Source organism: Struthio camelus, chromosome 6, assembly GCF_040807025.1.
Source record: "Struthio camelus isolate bStrCam1 chromosome 6, bStrCam1.hap1, whole genome shotgun sequence".
Lineage (NCBI taxonomy): Eukaryota > Metazoa > Chordata > Aves > Struthioniformes > Struthionidae > Struthio > Struthio camelus.
Genome location: NC_090947.1, coordinates 11,954,614 through 11,972,181, shown reverse-complemented (window position 1 = coordinate 11,972,181; position 17,568 = coordinate 11,954,614). Strand labels below are relative to the sequence as shown.

Here is a 17,568-nt window from a genome sequence, read left to right as displayed (position 1 = left end):
GTCCTTTCCGCATCCAGTTCTAGTTAAAATACAGGTGATTTTATACTAAGTGTAAAACGTACTTAAGCTATGTAATGCATAAACATATATGCACACTGTATATCATATATACACACACATTTATTTGTACAGAAATTGAAAACTTTGCTCTCATGCACTGTTTTCACAATATCTGACCTCTTGCTCCTCTGACGAGTCTTTGTTACTGGTTACTCTTTTTCTCATCTTCCTTTAGGCTGCAATAACACTTGCAGTTTCTTCCACATCCTAAGAACTAAACTTTTTTTTTTTTTTTAATTTGCTCCAGCTAGTCTCCTCACACGCTCACTTTCACCATGCCTTTTCCCTCCTGTTAACACATGACACTCTTTTCAGTTATACTAAAAACTACTCAGAGCAGACACATTGGGAGAAAAAAAAAAAAGAAAAAAGGCACCTACCATTAGGCTATACCTGTATCGGGCAACCACAGAGTTTTCAGACAAGCTGGGCGCTCAGCAGCTTTTACTAAATCAGTAAATCAACCCAGTTCAGTCAACAAGCATGCCACTGTTTGCACTCTTAGAAGACTTCTGGGTTTGGCCATCTCGGCCTCTGTCATTTGGCATTGTTTTGTAAAAAGAGTCTTGTTATTCTAGAAATATTATTCTACAGGCAGTCCTCCAAGTGCACGTAAACATGAAGCCTCTAAAACCAGCTTTCTCCACAAGATTATCATCTACTGCTTGCTTCAGCAAATGTATTTTTTAAAAAATGACTAACTCTTGAACAACCAGCAGATGGATTCTTGTCTGCAAGGCAACTTAGGGATGGAAGAGCACAATCACCTCGTGGAAGAGAATTTCAGATATAGATCCAAAGATGTAAGAACTCGTTTTTATGAAAGGTTCTTCATGAATCGTAATGACTTATGGAGCTTTAGCCAAAAAAAAATGTGTGGATGCTTATAAGGATATATTGCTCTCTGCAATATTGTATGCATTTTATATTATATGCATATATATTTGACCAATTTTGGTTTGTTTTTTTTTTAAGAAAACTCATTCTTTCTAGAATTCGCAGTCCCATCCTTCCTTTGCCTTCATATTAAATTTGTCATTCTTGCTGCTTCACTACACTAAGGAGTGACCTGTGGTACTGTATGAATTTTAATTTTGCCAGTGTTGGCATTTGCGTCTTCCTTGGAGTAAATCTACTGAAAGATGATCTGACAGTCTATTCTTTGAAAGGAAACAGCATAAACTCCACCAAGCTGCTGCAGCTGTCTAACCAGGTTGCATTTTTTTAGCTATGGATTCATTTAAGCTACCATTGGATATTCTATATTGCCATGCCATTTCCTGCCTTCTCCTCCTCCACCTAGTTATCTTGAGCAGTATTTTTCTTCTGTTAGCCAAGATTTCCATCCAACATATGTTTTGGCTGGTTTCCATCAAAATGTACTATCTGCACATCTGCTAACTAGTGTCACACTTCTGTAGCGCTGTTCACACTGGTTCCTCCCATTGCCTACACACTTTCTCCTTGAAATGCAATTGCCTCAGAGATTGACTGAGCAGTTGGCAGCTGCTGCTAACAAAGCTATACAGTTTTCTCTTACAAAGCCAGTTTAGGGGACACATACGAAAGCTCATTCCTGTTATTCCAATCCTCCTTGTTTAGGACAGTAGCATCACTTGGATCTGCCTGGTATCTCAGAGCTGTCTTCTCACTGCTGCTGGAAGAAGTGGACTTTTTTTGAACAATATTGCAGTCACCCAAGTGTGAAACAGAAATTTCTAACTGGATAACCTTGATTCCAAGAGCGGGTTATCCCACTGCTGCTCATTTTCCCTGTGAACCTCAAGAAACGAGACAGAATGAGACTTACTGTACTGGAAAAAGAGCTAATAAAAATATTCATCTATTTAGACACCAAAATCTTCATGCTGGCTCTGTTAATGAAATTCCGCAGGCCTCAGCTAACATCACTGGATATTGGCACATTATCTATGCCAACTGAAGATCTGTTCTGCCTTTTGAGTTTGCTCGGTGACAGTCATTACAGTCGATACAGGAATACAGGCAAACGCGTCACTTTCTTAAACATCCTCAAACAAACAAAACATTGAGAGCTGCAAGTATCTTCCAAACCAAAATCAGCCAAAAGCAAAATATTTGGAAGCAGGTTTTCCTAACCAGGTAAGTCAACAGTAGTCCCTGATTTCCATGGTAGGTTGCAGGTAGAAGACTCCTTTAAATTGTACTTTGAAGACATGTGCACTCAACTGCAGAAAACTCATATTCAGCTGCTATTAAACCGCTGGTACAGGTATCTTTCATGGCATGGCACAATTTTGGTCTTATACCTGTACGTTTACCTTCCGGTTTACTTTTTTATTTTGACTGACCATTTTCGTCTTTCCCAAATCAGGTTTTTAACTTGCTGCTGTCTGCTTTGAATATATAGCACTCCATTACCTTGCTGAACTACAGTCAGAACGTAAGTAATGAATACTCAACTATTCTTCAAAACCAAGTACCTCCTAATGTTTGAGTCCACAATATCTGTCTATCGTGGCTATAGTCCTGATATACGTGTGAGAGAGATACAAAAAAAATCTACCTGAACTGAAGCAGAAGGCACTAATGGCATTTGGAAATGATTTCCACTCGTCGTTCCTCTGTTCGTGAAACATCCCCCAAATCCACTAATCCGGTAAAGCAATCTTATTATTTCAGCCAACTGAAGATCAGAAACCATGCAACGTCAAGGCAGGCTCTACAGTTAGAGTGAGCTCAGAAGTACTTAGCAACATCTGCTTTGCGCTACTGTGTTTCTATTGATTATCCTGTGCAATATCAAAATAACACAAGGGATAGTCACCGAGTATGGTATGCCACTGAAAATTAGTCTAATTAGATACTAAGGAATACATACACAATTCCCTTGGTTGGCTTTCAAAATTTTTTCACTTATGTTTCCTATACAAAGTGTTTGCTACAGAGTTTCTGCAACAATAGTGATCAAGCACTTCAGGAAAAAGAAATAGCACCGGTACTACCGGCAACCCCACAACTGAGCACAATAGCAGCTTGGTAGGGCTTCCTTCCCTTCTGTCGTCCCAAGCATTCATACTTCAGTCCCACGTCACCCACTCAAGTGGAGCATAATTACGCGTATCCATTTTAGCCTTCACACTTCAGAACCTGAGGAGAAACTGCGTTTCCCAGCCCTGGACATAACGCTGGATAATTAGAATCAGCTCTGCTTCAGCAACCTACTTGGCAGTATCAGCTCCGCTGGTTATGAGGGTGTTAATCAGAAGCTCATGTCCGTATCTTGCAGCCACATGCAGAGGGGTGTTACCATCCTTATCAACACAGTCAATCTCACCTCCTGCAAAAGACGTTTTCATTCTCTTTAACATAGTCAGATTAAGCGTGAACTAGTGACCACAAATGTTCCCTTTCTCTCTCTCTCTCTCTCAAGGAACACAGAGTAACCAGTCCAGCCACAGACACACTCGAGCGCAGAGACGGAGAACCAGCACTCTGCAAGCTGCCAGCTGTCAGCCATAGGCACCAAATGTCATCTGGCAGGAGCATTTTCACCTCTCTCTCCAATTCTTTCCCATTTCACCTGTATATTTGACATCACTTTTCCCCAGCACTGAACAGAATGACATACAATGGTAAACAAAATGATTCAGGTTTGCTGCTCAACTAAAGGTACAAATGGCTGCCTCGAATTAAACCACAAAAATAAATTGCTGAAACAGTGCCATCATTCTTTAAGTTGCTGCTACTCAACCTTACCTACTCCGCAATGATGTTAAAGGGAGTTCATCCAGAAGGCCCGCACTGCAAACGGCAAGCGTTGTGCGTTGCCTTTTTTGTATCCTATGCAAGAACGACCAGAACAGACCAACTACAGGCCCAGTTCCTGTGTTTGACAGCAGCCACGAGCAGCTGCTGGGAGCAACACCGAGTTGCTCTTGTTTTGGCACATCCTCTCAGCTCTGCCAAGCTGAGCACGGTCCTGGACGGGAGGCTGCGTTTGCACCACTGTGTTAAGAACCTGTTGATTCCTCCATATTTTAGACAATGGGTAAAAAGGGACCTCAAAAGGTTTAGTCAATGATTCAGTTTATTCTTCATGATCTTGCTGACCGACATGTCTAACCGGCTGAGATCTCCACAGATGGGGACTCCACCACACCCAAGGCAATCTGTTCTAGCATCTGTCTTTTATTCAGATCGGAAAATCCTATACTGTGCTTAACTAGAACTTCCTGCTGCAATTTCAGCCTGTCACCTCATGTTTTATTCTCACAAGCAGGAAGAGCAGATTATTCCTTTCTTCTGTACTGCAGCCTTTTACCCATGTAAAGACTGTTATCAAGTCCTTGTTTTCTTTTTGGCTCAGGCAACCCTAATTCTTTCAGATCTCTCCTCGTAAGCCAGGTTTGCTACACTCCAGCTGTTTTTGGCCTCTCCAGGTGGCCCACACTCTTCTGGAAGTAAAATGCCAAAAGCCAGAAACAGTGCTACAGCTGACATCCACCAATGCCGAGCTGAGCAAAAGGATTACTTCATGCCTCCTGGCTCTGCTCCTATCTATACATTCCTGTAGGATGGCTGCCCCCCTCTTTTCTTTTTCTTTTTTAAACAGTATGACGTTGTTGACTCATGTTCAGCTTGTGATCCACTGTAAACCCCAGATCCTACTGAGGCACTGCCACCCACCCGGCTGTTGCCCTTCTGTGTCTGTGCAGCCGGTAATTCCCGTGTGTGTGTGTGTGTGTGTACGTTTGTGTGTGTGTACCTTTCCTTTCGTTTGCTTGCACTCTAACTTACTTCTCCAGCCTTAACAGAATCATTTTCAGTTCTGACACCAATTTCTGCCCAGCTAACAGTGGCTCTCAAGTTCATGTTTTCTCCAAATGTTAAAAGCATACTACCTATTCCACCATCCAAGTTACTGATGAAAATACTGGACAGGACCAGATGCAGGAAAGAACCTGAAAACCCCCTGGCTACATCTTCCATTCCAACAACACTCCATTCATCACTAACCTCTGAGCGTAGTTTTTCAACCAGTTAGGCACTCACACTACAATATTTTCATCCAGACCATACTCCACTACTTTGCAGTGAGAATACCTGACGAGAACATGTAAAAGGTCTACACAAGGTTTTCTAATGGTAAATAAAGTTCAGTGAAATGCTGGGACAGACTGCATGGGGTGCTGTGGAGTCTCCAGCCATGGAAGACTCCATGAACATGACCTGCCCACAGAAAAGCCAGAGGATTGCGCTCTATTCACAAAGACCATTACTCCGATGGAGAAGAAAACTGAAACATTTCAGTATGTTTCATTCTTGAGAAATCCATGCCAGACTGGCCCCCTATCTTCTGTGTGTTTACAGTTTGTTCGTTCCCACGTTTCAGAATTTTTGGCTGGTGCATTTCTCATTCTCCAGCTATTCCTTTTCCCATCTTTTAAAGATGGACACCACATTTGCAGTTTTCCAGTTTTAAGGTACCCTGTTCTTCCTCCACTAGTCCTCAGAGATAATAGCCAAAAATCTGGAGACATCATTAGCCAACTCATTAAGTAGTGTAGGGTGAAACTTCATTTCTATAAACCATTCACTCTTTTCTCCTCCACAATATCCCATGGCAATGAGGCATAAAATCATTTGCAATTAAATCTGTGCACAACATTAAAATTATAGGGGCAGGAAACGAAGAAAGAAAGAATCACAAGTAACTTGAGGAAAAGCAGAGAAGGTTGAAGGAACAGAGGAAGAACTGCCAACCCTTTCAAACACAGATCACGCAGAGCAAACAACAGCCATAAGTCAGAGAGCACATCTGAGCAAACAACTCAAAACTGCATTAAAGCACATATTTCTTTTAGCTTGCTCCTTTTATTATTAATATTTTATTTATTCAAGGGGTGATATGACAGCAATTTGCATGATAACCTGAAGGAAGCATGATCTACTGGAGATTGCCATTTAAAACACTATCTTCATCATTATAGCGCATCTGTTCAGCCCTCTTCAACATCTCACACAGAGTAGCTGTCTCAAGCAACACTGCAATTAAGTTAAGGTCCAAGTTTGGGTTTGTAGTTAAACAAACAGAAATAGTGACCTACAAAGTCTCTGCCAGATCTCCAGCTCTAACATTTATTGTATTCTGTAGTATTCTTGACAAAATAAATATTTAACTAATATGACTGATAATTAGGAATCCGAGATTCTATTCCTGGCTACTCTAGGGTTTTTTTTTCCTGTTTTTCTATTTATTTTTTTTTTAATTTCCTTACTTTTCTGAGGTCTCCTACCCCAGAACAAACAAGGTGGCACTGGTTCACCCTCCAGAGTATTTATTCAACACTTAGTGAAGAGGGTTTGCTATGGGAAGGTTGTGAAGCTTTGGGAGGCAAGAGAAGCACAGCCGCTGCGTGGAGGGGTAGACAAAATGGTTGAGCTCTGAGAGCACCAAGACTCACAAGAGAGGACAATCAGAAGCTCTTCTTTTCATTTTTTAATTATGTGAGAAAGCTGTGCCTTCTTCTAAGCTGATAAAAGACCTGAACACAGCTTTTAAGTGTTGTTGTGAGGTTAAGAATCACAGAAGATTACGTGGACCACCGTCAGCTGGAGGAACACAGGATTTTGTTAGCAACCAAAAACTTCACTTGTGACAACATTGTGGAATGAGAGCTGCCAGTGCAGCTCAAAGGCAGAACGTGACAGAGAGCTAAACAGAGTACCACTTCAGCGCTCTGGGTCAGAATAACTACAAATTCTAGTTTTGTCAATGACCGATCTTTCGGACCATCATCGACTCAGCAGCAAGACTCACCGTTCTGAATGAGGGTCTGCGACCGCGTGAACCTCCCGTGGACAGCTGTCATGTGCAGTGGACTCTTCCCGTCCTTACTCTAACAGAAACAAAATATAAAAATATATTATAAAAGATAAAAATATAAACATACAAAATTTAAATATATAAATATTAACATATATATCAATATTAATATATATAAATATATACAATTTAAAATATAAAAATATAAGTCACCTCATGTTTATTGGAATGGAGCTTCACATTCATTGGCAAGCACGATTCCCCAGCTCATTTTAATAATTCTGAGTTTAAATAGAGTACTAGCTATTCACTGATCTCAAGGGTCCTACCATAGGTGTTAAATGCTAGGAGACCAGCTTTATGGATGGGAAACTCAAACACGCAGAGTTTACAGTAGAGGAGCCAAGATCCTATATAAACTCAGAGATCCTAGGTCTCCTGATACCTATGCCAGTACCCGCTCTGCTGGATAAAATCAACTCCCTTCCAGCTTCATCAATATGTATCAATCGTATCTCAAGAGCATTCAGATATCCTAACAGCATCAAGCTTCATCAAGTCAGGCAAAGACTAGAATAAGTAAATTTAAAAAAACTGAGTTCTTACTTCCTCAGGAAAGTCAAGAGGAACTTGTTAGAATCAAGTTTTAATTAAAAGTATATTGCAGGGGGAAGGAAAACACCAAAAAGGAAAAGTTCCTTGACTTACCACAGCTCCCCAAGGTATGATTTTGACAGAGCTTCCAGACCATATTTTAACAGTGGTTCATGCCTTCAGGAAAGTGGCTGGCCTAGACTTTAAGGCTGTTATACCTATCAAGGCACTGACAACTTCTCTCTTGTAAATTAATCTCACCCAAACAGTTTAACAATCAACTTTCTCAGCATCACTCTTCAATCAGTTCCCCAAAGAAGGGCTTGAAGCCATGCTGGACTTCATTACTACAGTTTCCAGACTCTTGACATATGCAAAACAGGATCAAATAAAACTGAAGAGCTGAAATGTAAGTTTTACCTGAATGTTTACATCTGCCCCATTATTCACTAGCAGTTCAAGACACAGCGCTCCATGAGTGGAGGCAGCAGCAAAATGCAAGGGAGTGAATCCATTATTATTAGGCTGATTTACATTAGCACCATAGTCAATCAGCTCATTAACAACAGAATCCTGACCGTTGTAACAGGCAATGTGAAGTGCAGTATTTCCATAGATGTTCATTTCATCAATCTAAAATGAGACAAGAAGACACAGTTAAAAATACAGACATCAGCTTATTGCTTTACATAACGCATCACATACTGCAAAGAGAAATAGCTGGAGGCTTAAACTGTCAGAGCGCATACTGTTCAGCAGCAAATTTCATTGACAAAAATATACTCCCAGAGCGCTTAATTCGGAATACTTTACAATTACTATTATTAACTTTTTACCCCAGCGGCAATTCTCAAAAGTCAATTTGAAGCTTAAAATTGATAGCAGGACTATCTAATGATGAAAATGAAAGTCCTAATAAGCTGGAAAGCTTTTACATTTAAGGTGGAAAGTAGGATAAATAATCACAAAATGGTTGAGGTTGGAAGGGACCTCTGGAGATCATCTAATCCAACCCCCTGCCCACCCTGTCACCTAAAGCACATTGCCCAGGATTGCGTCCAGGTGGGTTTTGAGTATGTCCAGGGAAGGAGACTCCACAACCTCTCTGGGCAACCTGGTCCAGGGCTCGGTCACCCTCCCAGGAAAGAAGTTTTTCCTCAGGTTCAGATGGAACTGCCTGTGGTTCAGTTTGTATCTGTTGCCTCTCATCTGTTACTGGGCACCACAGCAAAGGGTCTGGCCCTGTCCTCTTGACATCCTCCCTTTAGAAACTTGTACACGTTGATGAGATCCCCCCTCAGCCTTCTCTTCTCCAGGCTCAACAGGCCCAGCTCCCTCAGCCTTTCCTCAGAGGAGAGATGTCTCAGTCCCCTCATCGTCTTTGTAGCCCTCCGCTGGACTCTCTCTCTTGTACTGGGGAGCCCAGAACTGGACACACTACTCCAGGTGAGGCCTCACCAGGGCTGAGGAGAGGGGCAGGATCACCTCCCTCGACCTGCTGGCAACACTCTGCCTAATGCACCCCAGGATCCCATTGGCCTTCTTGGCCACAAGGGCACACTGCTGGCTCATGTTTAACTTGTTGTCCACCAGGATTCCCAGGTCATTCTCCGCAGAACTGCCTTCCAGCAGGTCAGCCCCCAGCCTGTCCTGGTGCATGAGGTTATTCCTCCCCAGGTGAAATAATAATAATCTCAGAATCTTTTACAATTACTTCTATTGCATTTTTGTGAACAGAATCAGGCTTAAGACCTCTTTGCACAGATTTCTTTTGGGAAGAGAGTGAAAGTCTCTGAGGGACGGGAAGGAGAAATTACACAGCCATTTACACTTCAACAAGAAACCACTTTCAGTAGCTCTGTATCATGAAGATACAATTAAGAAGATGGTACTTCTTGATGGCTTAGAATTCATCTACTATTCTGTAAAATAAGGTGAGACAGGTTGCACAAAAAGACTCAACGATGATTTGAATACTCTTCCACAAAATCTAGGCATATAAAAGATCATATCCCCAGTAGGGGAGCATGTGGAAGTTAAAAGTAATTATTACCATGGTACAGCTAATGAAAGGAAACACCTATTCATCTTCTACTTTGTAGTCAACAGCCTGTGAATATAGACTTTTTACTTTCTCTTGGCAGGTCAAGTCTGCTGGTTACAAAGCTGGCAGAATATGTGAAGTATCACTGCAAATGCAATGCCTTTGTTTGACATCTCTGATGAACCGCTGCAGACTCTTCCGGTCATCTCACTGCTTTGGACCGTTGGGTTGACAATATTAGACTAAGAGAAGCCTGTGCCCTGAAAAAAAGATCTTTTCCATGGTGAAAATAATCTTTCTCCTTCCCTCCTTCTATTATAGAGGAAATACAGGTTCCTAAACTTAAACTGCCTGAACTGCAGTTTAGTGAAGTACTTAGCGTACGTACTGTGAACAACCTCTCATGGTATCAAAGGGAATACTGAGGAGAGGGAGTTTTCATCATCCCATCTTCCTTTATAGAAACAGCACATATACCCCGACTTCTTCATTTCAGCAAGATTGCCTGGAATTTACTGTCCATATCAGACACTTATTCCAGAATGTCTCCTGGCACTTGCACCAATAAACTACATGAAGCATGAGATGCTTTTCATAGTCCAGAAAATGGGAACTATTTTATGAACTCTGCCAATGTCTGTAGCTGCATCCATAAGGAAAGAAAAGAGGAATATCTTCAAGTATGGAGAAACATGGAAGCCACAGGAACAGCAAACTACCACATACCTCTACACCCAGATTAAGGAGATGTTTTACTACATTAATCTGCCCATTGGATGCAGCTGCATGAAGTGGAGTGTAACCCTTCTTGTCCTTACAAGTCACCTCTGCGCCATGGTTAATCAGTAAGGCAACAACTTCCAGGTGACCTTCAAAAGATGAGAGATAGTAATCGATGAGTGTACCATTCCACTGCATCACTTCCCCAAAATTACTGCTTTCGTGCTAATGCTCTGCCCTTTTTGCTGCTGTTTCACAATGCTCTGAGTCTGCAAGAAAAAGAGCATTCTCATAAACGTTTTTAATCCAAGCTCCAGGCCTTGTCAAGAAATCCATGCAATATATATTTATCTTCACCACATCTGTCAAATCTGCCCGTACTGTATTAGATTTCCAGTCAATAAAAGGAAATAAAACTACACCTCTTTCCCATGTTACTTCTCTGAAGTTCGTATTTTATTCTCCCTTTCGCAGAAAGAACAGTGAGCACAGGAACATGACAACATAAATCTCCCAAAACAGTACTCTGTTGATGTCATCTGCAGACCCAACCGCTAACACTCAGTTTTTTCTTGACAATACATAATATATTTAATAAATGACAAATTAAAGGTTTTCCACCAGCATTGAGGACAGAGAAAAAATGAACTTCAAGTGAATGAAGAATTTGATCCAAAGCCTACCAAAATCAACAATCGATTTTCTACTGAACCCACAGATTTTTGGATCAGATGTGTGACTCTCCAAAACCGTGTTATTAACACTAAATTCTGCAAAAATGATGAAAATAGGGTCTAAAAATGTTTTAATATGAACTTGTTGTGTGTATATATAAACATATATTTAATCTGCAGAGTAAAACAATCACAGTAATTTCAGCAGTCAGAGTTGATTGCCCGACTTACAGAACATCAGTCTTCAGGGATAAAACGCCTACCCATGAATTAGGATCTCCCTATATAAGGGGGGAGTGTAGAGCTGAGCATCTCAAAATGCAACTTACAACCTATCTCCTTAGTTTCCTCTTCCCCCTGAAGGTATCATACCTTCCCAGAGAGCCTATCAAAACCATCAAAATTAAACAAGGCTAACTGAGGCATAGTCCCATATGTTTCCTGCTGAAGAAGAGTTATTTTTCTTAGAACAATTAACAATTTATTAGGTCAAGCAGACTGAAAGAGCACAAATACTATATGAAGTTGGGTACCATTTGAACTTTTCCAGCACCTTCCCAGCAGAGGCAGTTCTGGTCACGTACAGGACCCAGGACACTTGATTGACAAAGTCCCAAGTGCCCAAAGATTTTAAAGTATCCCAGAAACTAAATGAGGGCTTACAGGATGATATGCTTCAACTGCATTATCTAAATTCTGTCCACATTCCACTACAGACTCCTAAATCGCTTTGTGAGTTTAGGCCTTAAACCTTAGCTAAATATCCTGAAAAGTATAACATGAGTTTGTGAAAAGAGTTAAGAGCAAAAGAGATGTGGAATTGCACAGCACAATGTAAAAGCCTCTCACCTCTCCTGAGCAGAGTTCAAAGCACATTAGCGCAAAAGCCAAATCACAACTGTTGCAAGAGTCTTTCCATCTGACCAATTTCACCAGCAGTCTCATTCTAGCATTTTTAAATTATAATGCTCCACTACAACAAATTTGGTCTTTAAACTGAATGAAACAATAAGGTCAATTGATTTTTTTAAGCAGTATTTGATAACACCACTGATAGGCTGAATCTGTTGCTCTTGCCCAATCTGGAATAAAAGATGACAGCTTGCACCTGACAGAAGGAAAGGCCACGAGGCACTTTCTAACAATATCATAGCTTAGCTACTTTAAACAAAGGTAAAGAGTAAAAACCATGGTCACATTTATCTGCATCTTACATAATGTAGTTCTTAGCGAGAACTAATTCAAAAATAACCTATATTTTCTCAAGTCCAAATATACTTCAGGCTGGCATTAGAGTCAGGACAAAAAGTTCACAAGGAAAGAAATCAACATAAAAAGCCCACAAGTTGCATTAAAAGGATAACACAGCCAAGTTCTCACCAGTTGCAAAACCGTAAATGGACACCATCTGCTTAGACCAGCTGATGCCTTACCCTGTTCAGGATAAACACCACGTTCCCTTTCCAGGGCAAGGTCTGCATCTTACCCATTGTAAAACACGTGGTCAGCTCGTCAACAGCAAACTAAAAACAAGGAACCACCCGAGGCTTACCCATGTACGCTGCCCAGTGAAGAGCTCTTCTGTCCTTTTTGTCAAAAGCATTGATGTTTGCCCCTTTGGCTAAGAGTAAGTTTACCATCTAAAAGAAACAACATCAAGTAAATAAACCCTGAAGGTCAGACGCTCAACAGTTTATTACAAATCATTCTAGCAGCATTCTAGCAATAAAGTTGGGATTACAATATCTTACTTATGAATGATACATTTGCAAATTATAAAATTACTGTTCTAAACTGTGTGCATTAGTGAGAAGGAATAGCGATGGTTGCAAGAAACCAGGAGAAGTTCGGCACCTGCAGAGCAGGTTGACAGCGTGCAGGGTGCTGCTCCCATCAGCTGCGACTCCAGCGTACTACAAATTCAGCTTGGCTAATAACAACCTAGAGGTAAAACAGGCCTAGAAGAGAAACACTGCTCCTAGTTTTTATAGTTAAAACCACATTTAAGATGTTTTCTTGTAGACTGGCACAAGATTCCTCCAGACCTGGAGGTAACAAACCCTCAACTCTGCTTGATCTTTCGACAAGGAGTGCCTACTTCCTGCCACACTCTGCTGACGGGTGGCCAGGCCACTCAGTTCCCATTTGTCCATGAGCATGAGGACAGAAACCAGGCTGCTTCATATATGGAATTTTGAACTGGAATTTTAGACAGCATGGTTAAAAGATGGAAAGCTGCTTTCCCTTTTGCCAGCTATCCAATATTAAATATGGTGGGGAAAGGAAAAGAATGGAAAAACACATTCAACAACTTTCTTTTCCTGCAAAACATTCTAAAATCATAAGTTAGAGCTGCATAATTGCCTTCCTCTAATACACTGCTTTGCCACAGAAAAGGATCAGCTAATAACAGCATACAGTCATTTCTGATACACTCTATCCAAAAGCTCAGGAGCTTTAATTTACAATGGTTAGATTCAAGTATTACCATCTTTTCCCTAAAACATAGTATTTTAAAGGCCAAACACCATCATCCTTTTACAGCAACTACCTTTCTTCTTCCTCCTCCTGATTACAGTACAACCAGTCTCTTTTTTCTGACACCTCTTTGTTGACAGAATCCTACTGTGCAAGTCCATTTTTTTATTCTATGCCTAGACCTTCAAGAATGGGCAAACAGGGATCCTTTCACCCACATCTAATGACAGTAACAGAAGCTTTTATGTAGAGGCTTTATTCACAGAATTGTGGTTTTTATACAGAAACAGTAATCAGACTAGAAGGTTTCGCTTCCATTAGGTAACCAGAAGCAGCATGTACAATCTTAAAACCAGAAGCACATTTTCAAGAAAATTAATTAGAAAAGCAGACCGACTGGGTCTCACACAGTTGTACATCTCTTCAGTATGAAATTCATCTTTCAGTTGTCCCTATCCATTCTGCCTCTTTATTTTCACAGGCAGGTAAGATCAAAGTAGCCAAGGACACCCTTGAACGGGGGCTGGTGGTGCAGGCAGCTGTCTGAGCTCCCACGCACACCTCGCTGGCGTGCCGGTGCTGTGCCGGTGCGTGCCAGCCACACACTCATTCCCCCAGGCAGGGAACCCAGGCGCACAGCTTGGAAAGGTGCCGAGCAATACGAATGCTCCTATCGGCGACACAGGGCTCAGTCTATTCCCAGTCACAGCAGGCTGGCTGTTTGAACAGGGCGGGGAAAAAACAAACAAACAAAAAAATTTGTGCTATAAAATAGCTTACCTCGATGTGGCCATTCAGAGCTGCATGGTGCAAGGCTGTCCGCCCGCCTCGGTCGGAGACATTGACGCTGCTCAGCATAGGAATGATTACTTCTGCACACTTCACTGCCTTGTTTGCAGCCGCCACGTGTAGCGGTGTCTGCCAGTTCTTGTCCCGGGCGTTGACATCCGCTGAATGCTTAATCAATACTTGCACTGCTTCCTGCAATGGCAACAGAGTTATACCTATAAACAAGCACTGAGAGTAAATACAGGGCCCACCTTCTTGACAGCATTATTACTACCTCTGTATCAGACACAGCCAGGAGAAAGGAAGGAGGAGGTCATTTATCTAAACAACCTCCCAGGTTAGTGAAATGGCATTGGTGACTCAAATGCCTGAAGACACATCGCCTTTGCTGTCATTTAGAGCAGTGTCCTCACAAACAAAACTTCCTAAGTTGATTTTAGGATATGCAAAGCCACCCACGCAGAGAGAGCCCAACCTGTTCTGCTGGTTAAACTTCAGTACCACAGTCATTATAACTATGCTTTTCTTGAAGAAATTAATGTATTTATTCAAGCTCACTGTTATAAAAATTATTTACAAAATGAACAGCATGTTAGTTCGTATAGGGAAGGCACAGTGAATTGCTATAAGTTTTATTTATAAACAGGAGAAAGGAAAAAAACAAAACAAAATATGTGAGCACCAAAATTTAGGCTTGCAAAAACATGAGAATCACAGGCAAGGGTTGCCGCTGGTGTCCCTTGTTCCCGTGGGCGTTCCTTCCCTCCCCAGGGCTGAGCGCAGGCCAAGGGTCTCCCCTGCAACATCCATTCTGTCAGCGTGAGACCAGATGACATCTTTTAAGATTAATTTTCTTGTTTAGAACTGGATATTTCCCAGTGAGAAAACATCCTGCTCTCTCTTGAGACTGCCTCGCTAGAGAATTTACAGTCAGCACTTCTCTGTTCCTACTCATGCATATGCCATTAAGCAAGTCAGATAAAAAGTCTCTCACAAAACTGGATTTTGCTTTCTTCACAAACGCACAGAACAAAGGAACTACTGGGGCACAGTGGCATGCAAGTAGCCTCTTCTGTAGCTAATTCCATCTCTCAGCTGGTAAGTGGGAGAGAGCTCTAGTCCTACATACTACACCTTATTCTTTTTCCATAATCTGAAAAGTTTTCTAGTAAGTCCAACCAAAGTTTTATCAATGAATAACAAAAGCTTCATGTGTGTATAAATAGCACTTTTGTATCTGGAAAGGCCTGGGAGAGCGCCTGCAGGCTCCATCACATCAAGGATACATCCATTACTAAGGGTTCTAGTTCTTTGTCCTCAACCCATTTCAGCAGTGTCATTTTCTGTAGACAACAGTCTGTGGGATGGCTAACAGATTTGTTCCGTTAGCGAGACTGCTTGTCTTAAAAGTACCTATAACGATATATCATTGTCGATGTTTCGAGAGGATTTTTTTTTTGTTAAATCACAGGCCTACTATTTTAAAAGTCATTTAAAGATAATTCCCTGGGGACCTGCCCAATCAGAACCATAATCCTACATGAAGTCAGGAGGAAAATTCATGTATTTTGACTCTTAGGGAAGAAAGGAAAAAGTTATAAGGACTATTTTTAAGAGCAAATAGTAAGAATTGAAAAGTCTAAGCTGATAATTTTTAAATATTTTTTAAAAGCATTTACACATTTTGGTTTACATCTGCAAACCTGTTGCTCTACCAGGCTTGGGACTGAAATGTTATTGCCTTTAGGAAGAAGTTTTAATTTTATGGCTTTGGAGGACATAAGATAGACCCTTTTATTAACATAATTTCAACATCTGCATGCAGTCCACTGGTACTGTGTGGGACTCTCTATTCATAGGTTCAGTGTTTCTAGTTATCCCAAGTTATCCGAGTGAAATCTCTTCACTCTTTCAAACTGTACAGAGCTGGCAGCAGATACGTCCATCAACAATCCTGCACAGACACATCTGAGGGTTGCTGGTTTTTAAATAACCATTTAAATCCTTGAAGTCCACTAGAAAAGTCATTAAAATGTAAGTTAAAACGTGCTCATGTTTTTAATCAGTCTATAGAAGGTCGTACAGAGACATGAATGAATCCTGTGAAAGCTTCATAATAAAAGATTGGTAATAAAATTTGTAGGTGATCATTCTAAAAGCAACTAAGCCCAAAGGAACTTCAAAAAAAATACAATGAGTCCTTCCGGACCATGAATTGATCTACTACCAGTTTGGTCCTATTATACTGAAGCTGTAAATTTGTTAGACAGCCTATACAATAGAAGAAAAGTAGCACTGAAAACCAGAAACTCAAAATGCTCAATCTTCTTCAAAATGATTAGCAAACTAGCAATTATCAAATAAGTAAGAAAAATGAACAGGAGAAGGAAGCTATATATATTTATAAAATATACACCATGAAATAGCATCAAAGACTGCTCTCTTTCCTTGCTGCTTCAATACCGTACCTGTTATGTCGCTTACTTTGAGGTACCAGCACTGCCAGCACAATGGGAGACAGTTTCTCATTGTGAAACTGGGTTTCAGCAGCACAAGAGTTAAAAGATCGGACACAAACCCACAAAAAGACATGCACTTTCAGTTAGGGCCGTCACTGAAAATAAAAATCACGTACTTCGACACATACAAAAAAGAATCCAAATATGTTACAATTCCTGTGTCAGGATTGCAGCTTTTTTTTTTTTTTTTTTAAAAAGGTTTAGGCCTGACCTTCATTTTCCAACATGGCTTTTTGTATTTTATTTCACAGCAGCATTCATATTCTCTCAGCTGTCCCTTTCTGAGGGCTTTGGTGGATGCCAGCAGCTGGGAAGCCCAGCCAGCAGGAAAACAATGCCCGGGCTCAGAAAACGCGCCCAGGGCTCCTGCCTCCCGGCTCCACACCAGCGCTGCTGCGGAGGTGACGCCATCAGCCTGGACGACGGCCACCCTCTGTCTCTTATGCGTCCACCCACCCCCAGCGGCCAGCTCGGTCTGCAGTTAGGTTCACTGAGTCAACTGCATGTTAGGAAGGTAAAAAAAAATATAAGGAGGTCCAAAACGTAAAGCCAATAAATAACGGTGCAGTGATTTCAGTCATGCCTGAGCTACGTTCCTGATAGCTGCTCCTCCATGATACAGCCGTGGAGAAACCACAACATGATGCAAGGAGATTTCTAGCTGTCAGGTAGAAAAAATACAGGCTAACCCTATTTATGCATGAATCAAAAGAATTAATAGGAAACCTAGTGAAATGCAATTAACCAAAACAAACTATGTAGCATATGTGCTGCATCACACACACATCCGCTACCTCCTGGCACGCCACATCCCTTTGCATTTACTCCTCCCTGTTTTACCACTTGAGGATGATGTGGCCAGCCCATTACAGACCGTTCCAC

General features: G+C 41.2%; 1 protein-coding gene across 9 annotated transcripts in view; it reads right to left on the bottom strand.

Moving 5' to 3' along the window:
• Positions 1-17,568, bottom strand: part of ANKRD44 (ankyrin repeat domain 44) — a 142,530-nt gene that overhangs the window by 45,962 nt on the left and 79,000 nt on the right. For all 9 annotated transcript variants that reach the window (XM_068948258.1, XM_068948251.1, XM_068948252.1 and 6 more), the window contains exons 5-10: positions 14,159-14,359; positions 12,453-12,540; positions 10,233-10,375; positions 7,883-8,095; positions 6,863-6,941; positions 3,265-3,379 (exon numbers count right to left, since the gene is read on the bottom strand). In XM_068948258.1, the coding sequence (XP_068804359.1) occupies positions 3,265-3,379; positions 6,863-6,941; positions 7,883-8,095; positions 10,233-10,375; positions 12,453-12,540; positions 14,159-14,359 (839 nt within the window). The remainder of the gene's footprint in view (positions 1-3,264; positions 3,380-6,862; positions 6,942-7,882; positions 8,096-10,232; positions 10,376-12,452; positions 12,541-14,158; positions 14,360-17,568) is intronic.